The 13654-nt window shown below is 35.0% G+C and overlaps 1 protein-coding gene across 2 annotated transcripts; it reads right to left on the bottom strand.

Annotated features, from left to right (window-relative positions):
- Positions 1 to 5303: 5303 nt before the first annotated feature.
- Positions 5304 to 8319, bottom strand: LOC310737831 (forkhead box protein A2-A-like). 2 transcript variants are annotated; one of them, XM_083562536.1, is made up of 2 exons: positions 8066 to 8319; positions 5304 to 6833 (listed from the first exon to the last, which is right to left on the bottom strand). In XM_083562536.1, exons 1-2 carry the CDS (start codon positions 8132 to 8134, stop codon positions 5751 to 5753), a joined length of 1152 nt encoding a protein of 383 aa, XP_083418662.1. In that variant the 5' UTR covers positions 8135 to 8319; the 3' UTR covers positions 5304 to 5750. The 2 variants fall into 2 exon arrangements, with proteins under 2 accessions (XP_083418662.1, XP_083418663.1); XM_083562537.1 differs by lacking the exon at positions 8066 to 8319 and adding an exon at positions 7806 to 7930.
- Between the last annotated feature and the right edge of the window lie 5335 nt (positions 8320 to 13654).

Raw genomic sequence — 13654 nt, forward strand, 5'->3', positions numbered from 1 at the left:
AGTACCACTAACAAGTCTAATATCAGTATATTTTAACATCATATTTGAATCTCCCTTACCCTATCTTACTCCTAATCTTAAACTCTCTAATCATAAACATATAACCTTAGCATTAATATCGCCAAACCCAGACTCCATAATATAATCCATAATATAATATAATCTTAAACACAGTGTCAATTTAATGACAGTGCAACCCTAAACCTAAGCACAGTGTAACCCTAAATCTGGACTCAGTAACCCTAACCACTATGTAACCCTATCCTCTGTGTAACCCTCACTTCCATAACTATTATCCGCAACCCAAACCATAATAAAATCTTAACCACTAATTCTAGTGTCAGTAACCCTAACTACATTGTAACATTAACCTCAGTAACCCTAAAACAATGTAACATTAACCTCAGTACCCTTTCTCATACTTTACTACATCTACCTCTAACCACAGCACCCAGCTTCTCAAACATAATCAAAGGCCCATTTAATGTTACAAAGAGCTAAAACCTGACAAAAATTAGCTTACAGTTCACCTACAATTAGAGCAACAACAGTTTTTTAGCTCAAGTAGCATACTATTTTATCAAGGCTGTTTAACATTCTGGTCTGAGGAAATCAACAATTGTTTTTTTATACACTTTTGTTTCAGACCACATGAATATGCAAACTGCTCATCAATACTACTGCCAATTGTGCTGCCTACCAGAATTGTCTCTTTGCTGTTCTGCTATAACAGAATGTCACAAAGCCTGTTGGTCAGAATGAGCCTGTGTGTGGAACCAAAGCCGTTAATTCACTAATGCAAAATAAAATAATCTAATGTTTCATTGTAAATAGCAGTGATTCATCTAGAACAAACAACCTTTATTATTGTTTTACAAGGTTGGCAATGTCACAGAGCCCATCAGAAACCCACTATGTGAAAAAAGCCCACCATTTTTCAATACACTCCATCTATATGTAATATCATGGCCACATGGTATCATGGAAGGTGGGTATTAAGAGCCTGAGCAGCTGTAACCTTACAGCAGCCAATAAAAGGAAGGCACTGCTAAGACTCTACTCTCGATTCATGGGAAAGCTGCTGGCATGCCATTATGGCTGGCCTTCTGCTGAGCAAATAGTCCAAACTGTTCATTCCCGCTCTTCCATTCTTCCCTCAGCACATTGTTTGTGTCCCTGCATTTTATTCGGCCTGGAGAAAACCGCTCCGAGAGCCGCTGAGCAAACAGTCCAGAGAAGAAGGCCGCCTTCTTCGTGCATTCCCAAGAGAGCTGGCATTTGGAGTTCTGGCTCCAGGCTGTCAAAGAGACCGCACAGTTTATGTCAGGATGCTGAATTAATCACTTTAAGCTGGTCACTTTAATCACAGCTATTCTGTGAAATTGGCTCTCATGGATTAAAAGTCAAATTGTTATCAATTTAAAGCTGGGAGGCCAACAGTTTATTAAGAAGGTAATAAACCAAGATGGAAAATGCTGTCATTGGGGGAAAATATTCAATAAAAGGTTGTATTGAGGCTATTTATATTATTTTTGTAACACAAAAATCTTGGCAACAACCATTTGGCAATTTATTAAAGAATGTACTTGCAAGTTGTGCTACGAAAAAATTTCCTGTAATCACATATATTATAGCAGCTTCGAACAATCCTCCTTTCTCTTTCTCTTCAGTTTAACACATAAAAAAGTACAACTGCAGCTTGTTATAATGAGATTGCAATCACAGCATCCTATGTAATTAAGATATTCTTGTGGTGGTAAACAAAACACAAAAGAAACAACTGTAACTTTCTTCTGACTGGCACTAAAGACTCCTTCCTTAAAATCGAAATTAATGTCTCCTTACCTCAATGGTCGTAGTTTTTTTGTACACTAGCAAATTTTATACACTACAACTTGTCTTAATACATCCAGTGTCAAACAATTTGATAATCTTTCCTATTCATCCGCACACTGACAATACAACCCTTTATGATTTCCTTTAAGGTTAACACTCCCCTGTGTGAAGCTATAATTGTTTCTTCTCATAAACAGTAATGTCTACAACCTCCTTGGCATGGAGAGAAAAGCTGCCAAATTTATGAGCTCTGAAGTGGACAGAAGTGATGAGGTGTGATCTTGATTTTTTTCTGCCACCCTGGTGTGACATTCCTGTTTCTGCTGAGGTCTTTCATGGCTGCCATTTACAGCTGGATGTTGGTCTCACACAAGGGCCTGTGTCAACAGTCACCACTGCACAGCCTGAGAGACTCAAAGCCTCAACTAGAGCCGACCCTCTGTGTAAAGAGAGAGTGAGATCTTCCATAGCATCTCCGCTCACACGCCAAAAGAACAAACAGTCCATCCTGGCATTCATCAGGACCTACTGGCATTGCTGATGAAGTCAGAATTTAGGGGCAAAATAGATGCCATTGTGATATGAAAAAAAAAACGATAGGATAACAAAGCGAACTCCTATCCATTGCTTTGTGTCATAACTATTCCATTTCAATCAGTGATACAGTTTTATTTCTTTTTAGAACATTTGATTATTTAAACACGTTTGTGAAACTCTTGTTATTAGTTTTAGATATTAGTGATTGAAAAATCTCTGAAAATGTTTCCTGAATTATTTTATCCACATTATTTTGATTATCTAGTTTGTCCCACTTTACCCAAAAAGAAAGACCCCCAAAGCAAACACTACTAAGGTTCTATTTGAGATTGTAATCAATGGAATTTTACATTTTTGAAAATAGGCATGTTAAACATACCTAAAAGCATTTTAATCTCCAAAGATTAAAAGAAAAGAACACATTAAGCCAACCATATTTCATAAATATTGTATATATTCAATATCATATCATGTGCTGAATCTTTGTGGAAAAAGCAATTTAATGTGTTTAGGCTTCCTTTTATCTTCTTTTTATCTAAGAATATCTAAGAATTCTTTTTATCTAAGAATAATTCTTAAGTTGAAAGTCAATGTCTTAATGATGAAAATCAATGTCTCTTAGTTCCAAAATATAATAAACTCTATAAATATACACTACTCCTATAAATGCCCACCTGCTTTTATTAATTATTTTGCAGCGGCATAAAATACCATTACAGTAATGACCAACGTATATTTATTAACACTATATGGAACATGGATGAAATGAATCAAATATACAGCTTTAAGAGATTGAAGCAGGCCACATAAAAATGTTTTAATAAAACCATTACTGAATCACTTTGTATAATGCATTACAATTCTGCAAAACTTGATGTTATTGGTGTATGTGTTTATAGTGCTGCTGAATCCTTAAATCTGCTTGGTTATTTTAAAAGCAACTTTGCCAATAGTTACAGCTGCAAATCACAGGTACAAATAGTTCATGTTTCATAGTAACAGCTGTTTTTCAGCAAATTGTATGTGACATTTGCATCACCTTCTTCTTATTTAAATGTACCATCTTCTTATAAAAACAAATTATTTGGGTTTGGACAGAATCTTAGGCTTAGTATTGTCCTACTGCTAGATTCAACAACTGAAGCAGTGGAGAGAGGTGCTAAAATTGGGAGAAAGCAAGATTCTCATTGCACCGTGATTTATTCTATATATACTATACTATACTAATATTTATTCTAAATATACCATACTAACATACAGTATAGGTTTATTGGAAGATATGTATTTGCAACATATTCTCCAATAAACCTGTATTACATGCGGTATTTTAGTAAATTTTAGAACAAATTGTAACATTTTTATTTATTTGATAGATAGATAGATAGATAGATAGATAGATAGATAGATAGATAGATAGATAGATAGATAGATAGATAGATAGATAGATAGATAGATAGATAGATAGATAGATAGATAGATAGATAGATAGATAGATAGATAGATAGATAGATTGATTCACGCCAGTAACAAATGGTCAAATCCTATTTGTATTCTGGACACACTGAAAGATCACACAGGTCAATCCCAAGACTAGTCTTTTGGTTTTATTTGATGTTATTTACATTTTTTCCCACATACACATCATCCCACTTTCTTTCATTTCATTATTCTGTATCTGAATATTTCAATAATCTGTATTGTCACTTTAGTCTGGGTTTTTTGTTTTTTGTTTTTTTTGCTTTTGTGTTTGTGAGAATAAACTGCTATTAAACAGGAAGGCCATGATGAGACTGAGCAGAATTGGAAGATCCAAAGCTATTTAAATATTCAAAACCGTATTTTAGGTAGACTTACATTTAAATGCATGCTGTTGTTTTTTTTTTTACTCTGGGTCATTAAAATTCGGATATTTATAACAGTAATATTATACAAATAAAATGATATTGTTACTGTTACTAGTATTTATGCAGTTGCTGTTTGGTGGTAGTTGTAGTATACTAGTAGGTGTTGTTGATTATTATAATGTTCACAAGTTTAATGGAAAATAAAATACATATAATCCAGGTATTCTTCGTAACATTAGTTAGTATGAAAAGTTTCTGATCATATCCATTTAGCCAAATATGCCTTGATTTCATTCTAATCATCTAGTCTTTGTATTTCTTCAGATATCAGCTGAACTACACACAGACGATTAGGTCATCTTTTGTGAGGACCATAATTGTGAGGTGTATATAATCATTAATGAAGCTCATCAGTGATTTGTTATCTAATCTTATACTACAAATGAAGGTTCATTTATTTTCTTTATCCCAAATCAGGATTTTGTAACAGGATTTAATTGCCTAAAGCACCATGTTACTATAAATCTGAATGTACAATTTACAGATGTCAGGCCTGATGTTGCAAGTTTCCAAGAGACCCATACAAAATTCTAACCAAACTATCTATATATTGATTATCTTACAAGAATAAAACTGAAATAATAAGGTCCTTATAAATATTGTAAAAAAAAAAAAAAAAACAATCAAAAAGAAAAAAACAGTGAAATAATCAGGTTCTTCACTATTAAATAAAGTAAGATTTCAAGTTACCATTCAAGATTTCTCCAAAGGGACAATAGCTTGTATATGAATTTAAATTAAATGTAAATAAATTTAGCAAATAATCTGGATTAACATTTTAAATTGCTATTAAAAATTATCCACAAGCATAACTGAGTTTTTTTTTATAGCAATTTAAAATGTTAATCCAAATTATTTGCTCAATTTATTTTAATTTACATTCAATAAAAATAAAAAAATAAATCAATAATGCTTGTGGATCATTTTTACCAGCATCCCTATTCACAATTAAAATGAAAGTAAAAACCTGAAATAAAGATATTTGTCATCATTACAAAAACAGACGCTGAGTAGACAATAGGGATCATATTTCAGTGTGAAATTTAATAATGACATCTTAACTGCATTACATTCATATACACAATTAAATTGAACAATTATAAATTACAGTATAAACAACACAAAGATAATGACTAGATACTCTTCTATTTATTTTCTCTCTCATGGAAAATTAGACTCATGGAAGTTTTGGATATTTTTTTTTGTAATCCATCATAAAATCCGATTCAATATCTTGAGAACAGCATGGAAGAATTTTGTATATCCAGTATAGAAAACAGAAGTCGGAGCAAGATGATGCGTTTATGCAGATCTTTTTTGTTATTTGTTATATTATTTTGTGCGCATTCTTTTGTTGAAATGCATTGCAGATAATTTTGAAAACATGCGTTTGACTTCACAATGTATTTTTTTTTAATTGGCGCATTTGAGTTCACACCCATTTGTAACCATTTTAAATATGATTCAGATTATTTAAGCCCTGTTGGTGCACGCGGACACAGGGTAGTAAGAATACTCCGATGGTAGAGCTGAAGGCTCCACACTCATTCTCGCTGACATCATCGGGGGCATCGAAGGACCAGTCATTGGTGATCCGTATCCACCGGAACAGTGCATGGGGTGCTCATAGGGCTTCAGCATGTCCATTTTTTGGTGCTGCTGCTGCTCAGAAGACATCAGATTGTGGATAGAGAACGGGTGATCAAAGGAGTAGGAGTGGTGTCCAGGTTTCAGGTGCGATTCGTGCACAAGCATCCGGTGATGCTGAGAGAGAAGATGAGAAGAATGATGATGGTGATGGTGAAGTTGATGGTGATGTTCATCCAGATGATGGTCCTGATGGTGTGGCTGGTGTTCTGGACTTAAAGCTTGCGGTTTTGTAACATCTTTCAGTTCGGGACTTTTCATGTCTCTAGTCGGAGATGATTCTTTGTCACTGTGCGTTTTCTTGCCGCTCTCCGACTCCGTGGGTTTGTCCGCGGATTTTTCGCATTTGAAGCGTTTCTGTCTTCTCAGATAGCATCCGTTTTCAAACATGTTTCCCGACTCGGGGTGAAGAGTCCAGAAGGAGCCTTTACCCGGTTTATCTGGTGATCTGGGCAACTTAAGGAAGCAGTCATTGAAGGAGAGCGAGTGGCGAACTGAATTCTGCCAGCGCTGCTGGTTTTGTCGGTAAAACGGGAATAGATCCATGATCCACTGGTAGATTTCGTTTAGCGTCAGCATCTTGGATGAGGACTGCTGGATGGCCATGGTGATCAGCGAGATGTACGAGTAGGGCGGCTTGGCGTGCGTGTAGCTCCGTCTGTACGCTTTGGGGTCTCGTGGCCTGCCACTGCCCACCTGGCCGCACGCGCTCGAGTTCAGGTTCGGGTAGGACGCGGCCAGGGCGTGAGCGGAGGTCGGGCTCGCGCTCGGTGCCAGCCCCGTGCACGTGCCGCTAGTTGGGTGGCCGAGGCCCGCGTGCATGTAGGGCACGCTCACGCCGCTCGCGCAGCTCACGTAGGCGCTCATTGAATTCAGCCCACCGCCCATGTTTCCAACTGGGGTGTAACACTGCAAAAAAAAAAGAAAACCATTGCTTTTACTTTTTCCTATTCTAAATATATCATCAAATGCATTGTTTCACACAATAAATAATTTTGATCAAATCATTGCGTGTGACATAAGGAGTGTTTTGTGCTTTAATGTGTCCTGCAGAAATGTTTCTGGAAGAGAAGTGTGTAAAAAGGAGTGAAGGGTCGTGTAAGAGTGTAAGTTTGGCCTGGTCTCGAGACAATCAAATTGAATCAGTGGTCATTTCCCACTCGTTTTCTTTCTTTTTTTTTTATATTCACCATTGCAGTCAATTTTTGGTTGAATTGACTTTACTTCAGTTTCATTCAACTCAAAGCTTTAAGGCAATTGGTGTGAACTTCCATTTCTATACGTGCTAATTATTAATACAAATTCCAGCACCGCCAAGCTGCCACTGCTGGGCCCTTGAACGAGGCCCTTAACCCTCAACTGCTCAGAAAAGAAAAATAAATGTGTCAATGTATTGGACAAAAACGCCTAAACTTCCAATTCAACCCTAATTTACAACCCTAGCTGTAAATTAAATACTGACAATTTTACAAAAAAAGGACCACCAAAGCAATATTTCCTCTTTTAACTCTGTATTTTAACTCTATATTAATTAAAGTGTATTTATGCTTATAATCTAATGTTTTGCACAAAAGTGCTGAAACGTTTCCTGTCTACATCGAAAGGCTGATTACTCAATATATAATATTTATAGTTATTATTATGTATTTTAGATATTTAATGATAATAAATGCAATATGTAATATATTATATATATATATATATATATATATATATATATATATATATATATATATATATATATATATATATATATATATATATATATATATATATATATAGTACATTAAAACACTAGTATTAGAGTCTATTTAAAAGAGACTCTGTTTTTTTTTGTGTGCCTACACATAACTCCAGAATGAGCAAAAAAAAGTCTCTCACTGCGTCCTGGAAGCTTCATCATCCTGTGCAAAGGTGAGAAAAAAGCGCGTCGGGCGTGTGTGTGTGTGTGTGTGTGTGTGTGTGTGTGTGTGTGTGTGTGTGTGTGTGTGTGTGTCTGTGTGTCTGTGTGTTTGTGTGAGTGTGTGTTTAGGTGAGGATTCAGAGGTGCCTCAAGTCAATATTTGATCGCAAAGTTAATATTATCTCAAGACCAATATTGAACTGTTAGGCAAGAGGAAAATGTGCATAAAAGTACCCACCTCGTGCTCTGCGTAATAAGCGCTCCAGTCCGGGTGTTCGTGTCCTTCCATCTTCACGGCTCCCAGCATACCGTAAAGTCCAAAACACAGCACTCTTTACACGCCTCAAGCCAGAGAACAAACTGCAAAAGACCCGTCGGGAACTCCTGTCTACTGTTACTGCAGAGCGCAGGGCGGAAGAAGCAGCTGTGTGTGAGTGTGTGTGGGTGTGTGTGTGCGTGCGTGCGTGTTACTTGTGTCTCTGGAGCAGGACGCACTGGGACTGAGTGCTGAAGTGCTGATACACGCCGCTGTGCTCTACGTCAGTGTTTCCCAATCCCACTGATCTCCTACACAGAACCCCCATCAGCCCCTCTCTATCGCATGGCTCAGGTGGGTTGGGAATTAGACTACAACAGTAGAAGCGTTAATGGCAACTCTTTAGATTTCTTTCATGTTTTAAATATTATAAGGGTTTTAAAAAAAATCTTATCCTCGATCATTTAAAAATAATAAACTACACTATCCCAGCTCCTCACTGATACACCAAAATCTGTTTAGACTTTCTAAAAGTTATGGTATAAATGTGTCGTGATTTGGGAGACAACCCAAAGTGATAATAAGAAAAAAATCTATTAATATATATATTTTTTAATGTCCAAATGTTTAATCATATAAAAATTTATGAAAGCAGATTTGAAGATCTTGGAGCAATTGGTAAAGGTTACATAGCTCTTTGACCCCATATTCTGTGATATGTGCATGTGCATTCTCCAGCCCTTCATTGTAAGTCAGTAGGGGCAAAAATGAACCTAGCCAAATAGTCTCTATATGCATATTTCTGGCCACTTTAAGAGGAACACCATTACACCTGCTCAGCCAATCAGCCAATCACGTGACAGCAGCAGAGTGCATAATAACCATGTAAGAGCTGTACTTAATATTCCTATCAAACATCATGGAGCAAACTGTAATCTGGGTGATTAGAATTGCATATTATTATTATTATTATTATTATTATTATTATTATTATTATTATTATTATTATTATTATTATTATTATTATTATATGTAACATTCCCTTATACTGAGCCAGTGCACACACGTCTCAGACTCCTGGTTTTGACTTGCAGGAGAAGCTGTCCTGCTCATTCTGAGATGCTTGTAATGTAATGATTGGCTCGCTGTGTTTTACAGACGGGATGGACAGTGCTGTATCTGTAAACGGGTTGTTCTTTGAGAGAAGTTAAAAGAGAATTGGTTCAAGCTATCCATGAAGATAACTCAAATAATCACTGCAATGTGCACTGGCTCGATTCAATGAAAAGGAAAGTTAATGGTAGGAAAAAGGATGATTGTAATAATAATAATAATAATAATAATAATAATAATAATAATAATAATAACCATTATTATTATTAAAAAATTTTATTATACTAATAATAATATTATGTAAAGTCTATGTAGACTGCAGATTTGAGTGACTATTTCCCTAGTTTGTATCCTTTAAAAGAAAAAAAATAATAATTACTGTGGTTGTGTATGTATGAATGTATTTATATATATAATGTGTCTGTGTGTGTGTGTGTGTGTGTGTGGTGTGCGCAGTATGCAAATTTATTCGTTTTAGTGCATTTATTTAATTTATTTGTTGTATATAATAATTATTATTATTATCTGTAATTATTTATAGCTGGTGGTTTTGCCTTATGGTTTATTTGAACCCTGTGTGAAAAAAAGTCAGTTTGAACATGGAACAGCTTCAGCAAAAAGCTTGATTGTATAGTCCCAGTATAGCCCTCAATATTTATAGCCCTTGATTTTGTTTTTTGTTTTTTTTTGTATTATTACAGTAAATCAATGTAAATTATATGTAAATGTATAATGAGACCACACTCACTGAAAAACCCCAATCCACATTCCTTCAACTTAAAGGAGCTTTTGGGGATGGAAAAGGGAATGATCCTCTGACAATCCCAGTTCAAAACAATGTCCTGCCATCTAATCCTTTAAAAAACCAGCCTGGTCATATCAGATGGGGTTGTACTTCTCTCTAGAAAAGAGTTGCCAGATTGAACTTCTCCCAATGAATCATTAGGTCAAAATAGCTAATCAATTTTTTTACTTATAACAAAGTACAGTAAAAAAAAAGCAATACAGTTAAAACGTATACTTGATAAATGTGTCTGTGTAATCAATATGTATTAAATACTACTCTCAAACTATAACTGCCTTTTCATTTTGTGCTCAATCAAAAAAAGAAAATCACATATTCAATACAGAGAAACTCCATTACCAAAATTGCTAATCAGCTGTTATAAATTATTATTATTATTTACATTTTTTCTTCTAATATGGTCACCTGCCAAAAATCAGCTTCTCCCTACCACATCTCCCAGTTTTCAAACTGCTGCTCATGCCGCATCATATCGCAGCATCCCACTTCGTCCTGTTCCATATATATGACCTTTTAGATGGACATGATTGGTTAGTTTTGATGTGATTAACAAGAGAGAGAGAAATAGAGAAAGAGAAAGAGAGAGATGCCATCCCTCCCACCAAAAGAGCACAGTGGCACAATTCTCTAGACTCAGGGTTCAAAATGAAGGTGTGCACGTTTCTTTTGCAAATTAGTTTTGAGTCTTTTTTTTGTTCTGGACTTTACACAGACCGATTCAAGAAAACTCAAAAAAAAAAAAATGGTTCTCAGGTTTTTCAAACCTCTGAAACATTCCAGTAGTTGGTATGTGTGTGTACGTGGTGACTTGTGATAGACTGACGGACTACCCATAGTATATTCCCGCATCCATTGAGCCTGAGAAAGGCTTCATTGCCACTGTGAAAGTGATCAGGATAAAGTGGTTACTGAAAGCGAGTGAGGATCAGCCAACAGACGATGTGTATTCCACTGCATCCATGTCTATTCTTATGGATGTCTCACAGGCTTAAAGAGAATCAGTGTGAGGTCCTGAGCTGAAACGCTGAAGCCAGCCAGCAGATCGGTGACAAAGCCAGACTGTGTTTATTTACCCAAGCACACCCCTTCAAGATCCCTATAAATCTGCCTTTTACAAGCTGACTGATAACAGGGCAGCCCCTAAAGGGAGCCCGGCATGACCGCCCTTTAGATTAGTGTCCCATCAGCCTCCTGCAGCTACAGACAAACACACCTTCATGGCCTCTCTTATACACAACACAAAGGTCTAGCTGAGAAGAAACAGTGACCTGGTGGGGGTGGCATTTAACATCCCCTAACCCGCATATGTACGTCAGCCACACACAGATACAGACAGTAGCTGTTTGATAGTTCAGCTTAGAGACGCTGGAGTTTTACATGACAAATTTCAGATGCTATAGATATACAGTAATAGACTGCATATGCTGATATATCTGAGTACATTTAATTTTTAAAATAAAAGATAAAAAATTTATTTATTCTAATAAAACTTCAGGACAGAAAATTAACTTGATTTGAGCAAAGGTTTTATAACAGATTTTTCTAGACAAATAAACAAATGACTGCTGAAACAAATCAGAAGAGTAGACCAGAGTCAATATTCCTGGTAAAAAAAAAAAAAAAAAAAAAAGTAAAAATGTTTATTCTGGTTGTGATTGTTAATCTTGGTTTTCTGCAGGGCTCTGGGAATCATAGTTCATAATAGTAATAAAGTTTAATTACACCATAAATAGGTTTTTAGCATGTAGTAAACCCTAGTCCTGGTTGACTACAACACTGTTAAGCATTCTCATCACCACAGCTTTCAAAGGATAAAATCCAGCAGGCAACATACTGTTCAGTGCCACCCAGATGAGGATGGTTTTCCCCTCCTCTTCATCATCATGCCATCTCAGGGAGTTTGTCCTTGCCATATAGTCACCACTGGCTTGCTCATTAGAGACAAACTTAAAATTATAAAGAATAATGTATACATTATTTTATAACCACTTTATCTTATACAGTTGCTTTCCATTGTTAAAAGTGCTACACGAATAAAAATAAATTAAATTATACATACAGACTGGAAATACATTTCTTTCGACTTAACAGTACAGATTAGATTTTTTTTAAATCATAATTTAATTGTTTAGAAAAGAGAATACAACAGCTTCAGGGTACATCTATTCAACTGGATTTTAATCACTGACGTTTGTATTTCCTTTTAATATTTTTATTCTCCCTTATGATACATCTCTAATCATAATAAATACATAGTCATTAGAAGAACAGCAGCATTTCATTCATAACAGGTGAACGATTATAATTTTATGTCTAACAAAATGAATAGAATCAATATGTCTTCGATCATTAGGAAAATGTAGCACAATAACTAATGTACCACATGCAAACATTAATAGGAACAGTGTGACAGGACATCGGGGTTATATAGAAGAGTTAAAAGTGTTATGAGCAACAAACTTCATCCTCAGTATCTGTATGTATGAATTGTCTCAAGAAAAATGATACAGAGACAGACTACTGCTGAAGTAATTTCCTTAAAACTCTGTACCGTTATTATGTTTGCTTCAGATGGAAATGTTTATATAGGACATTATTTGCCATAATTATATATTAGTACATCCAAAGTGTGTACACTATATAAAACAATCTAGGCACAGTTCCTAATAGTGTACAACGGAAATACATTTTACAATATTTTGTATTAAATAAAAACATTTTTTAGCTCGTTTGTTTTTTTTTTTTGTGTTTTTGCTGAGGCATTACAATGTTGAGGTGACTTTTCTTGTCTAATAACGTCATTAAAACCAGAGTGCATTAAAAAAAGGTAATTAATGTTTAGTTTAAAATCGCTTGCTTGTAGTTAGTAATTAACTATACTAATTATAAGTACTTTAATGCAATACGATACAGTAAAAGAAAGATATGGCTTATGTCGCCCCCTGTTGGGTATGTTATAGTATGCAACTTTCATTAATTATTAATCTAAACAATGTTCAAATTTAATAATAAAATTAATAATAATAATAATATTAATAACTATTATTATTATTATTATAATTATTATTATTATTATTATTATTATTATTAATATTTTATAATGCACCAGTAAAATGCTTGTTTTGTCTGCACTCCTCTCTAAATATAAAGAAAATGTAAACTGGGCTACATGCACAGCTATGCACTGAATATATCTGTGAAATGCTGATAATTTTCTTATCTTGTTATTGTTTTGAAATGATTTGGTGCTGTGTTGGTAAATGTGGTATGCTGTAAAGTAATTACATAGTTAAAGAGGACAATACGCTTGACCTTATGCTGCCACTAGAGAGCGTAGTCTTATCATAGATAGATAGATAGATAGATAGATAGATAGATAGATAGATAGATAGATAGATAGATAGATAGATAGATAGATAGATAGATAGATAGATAGATAGATAGATAGATAGATAGATAGATAGATAGATAGATAGATAGATAGATAGATAGATAGATAGCAGTGGTAACTGCTACTGTCAAGGTATATTTAAAGAAAAGCAGTATGTCCTATGTAGTGGGGTTTAAGTTTTAGCTGAAGTTGTTCTACATCATGGTGGAGGTTTCCCGCAAGTTTGGGGCTTTGGAATTTCAAATGTGGTCAGGATTAATAG

The sequence above is a fragment of the Silurus aristotelis genome (genome assembly GCF_946808225.1).
Source record: "Silurus aristotelis genome assembly, chromosome: 15".
In the NCBI taxonomy this organism is placed as follows: domain Eukaryota; kingdom Metazoa; phylum Chordata; class Actinopteri; order Siluriformes; family Siluridae; genus Silurus; species Silurus aristotelis.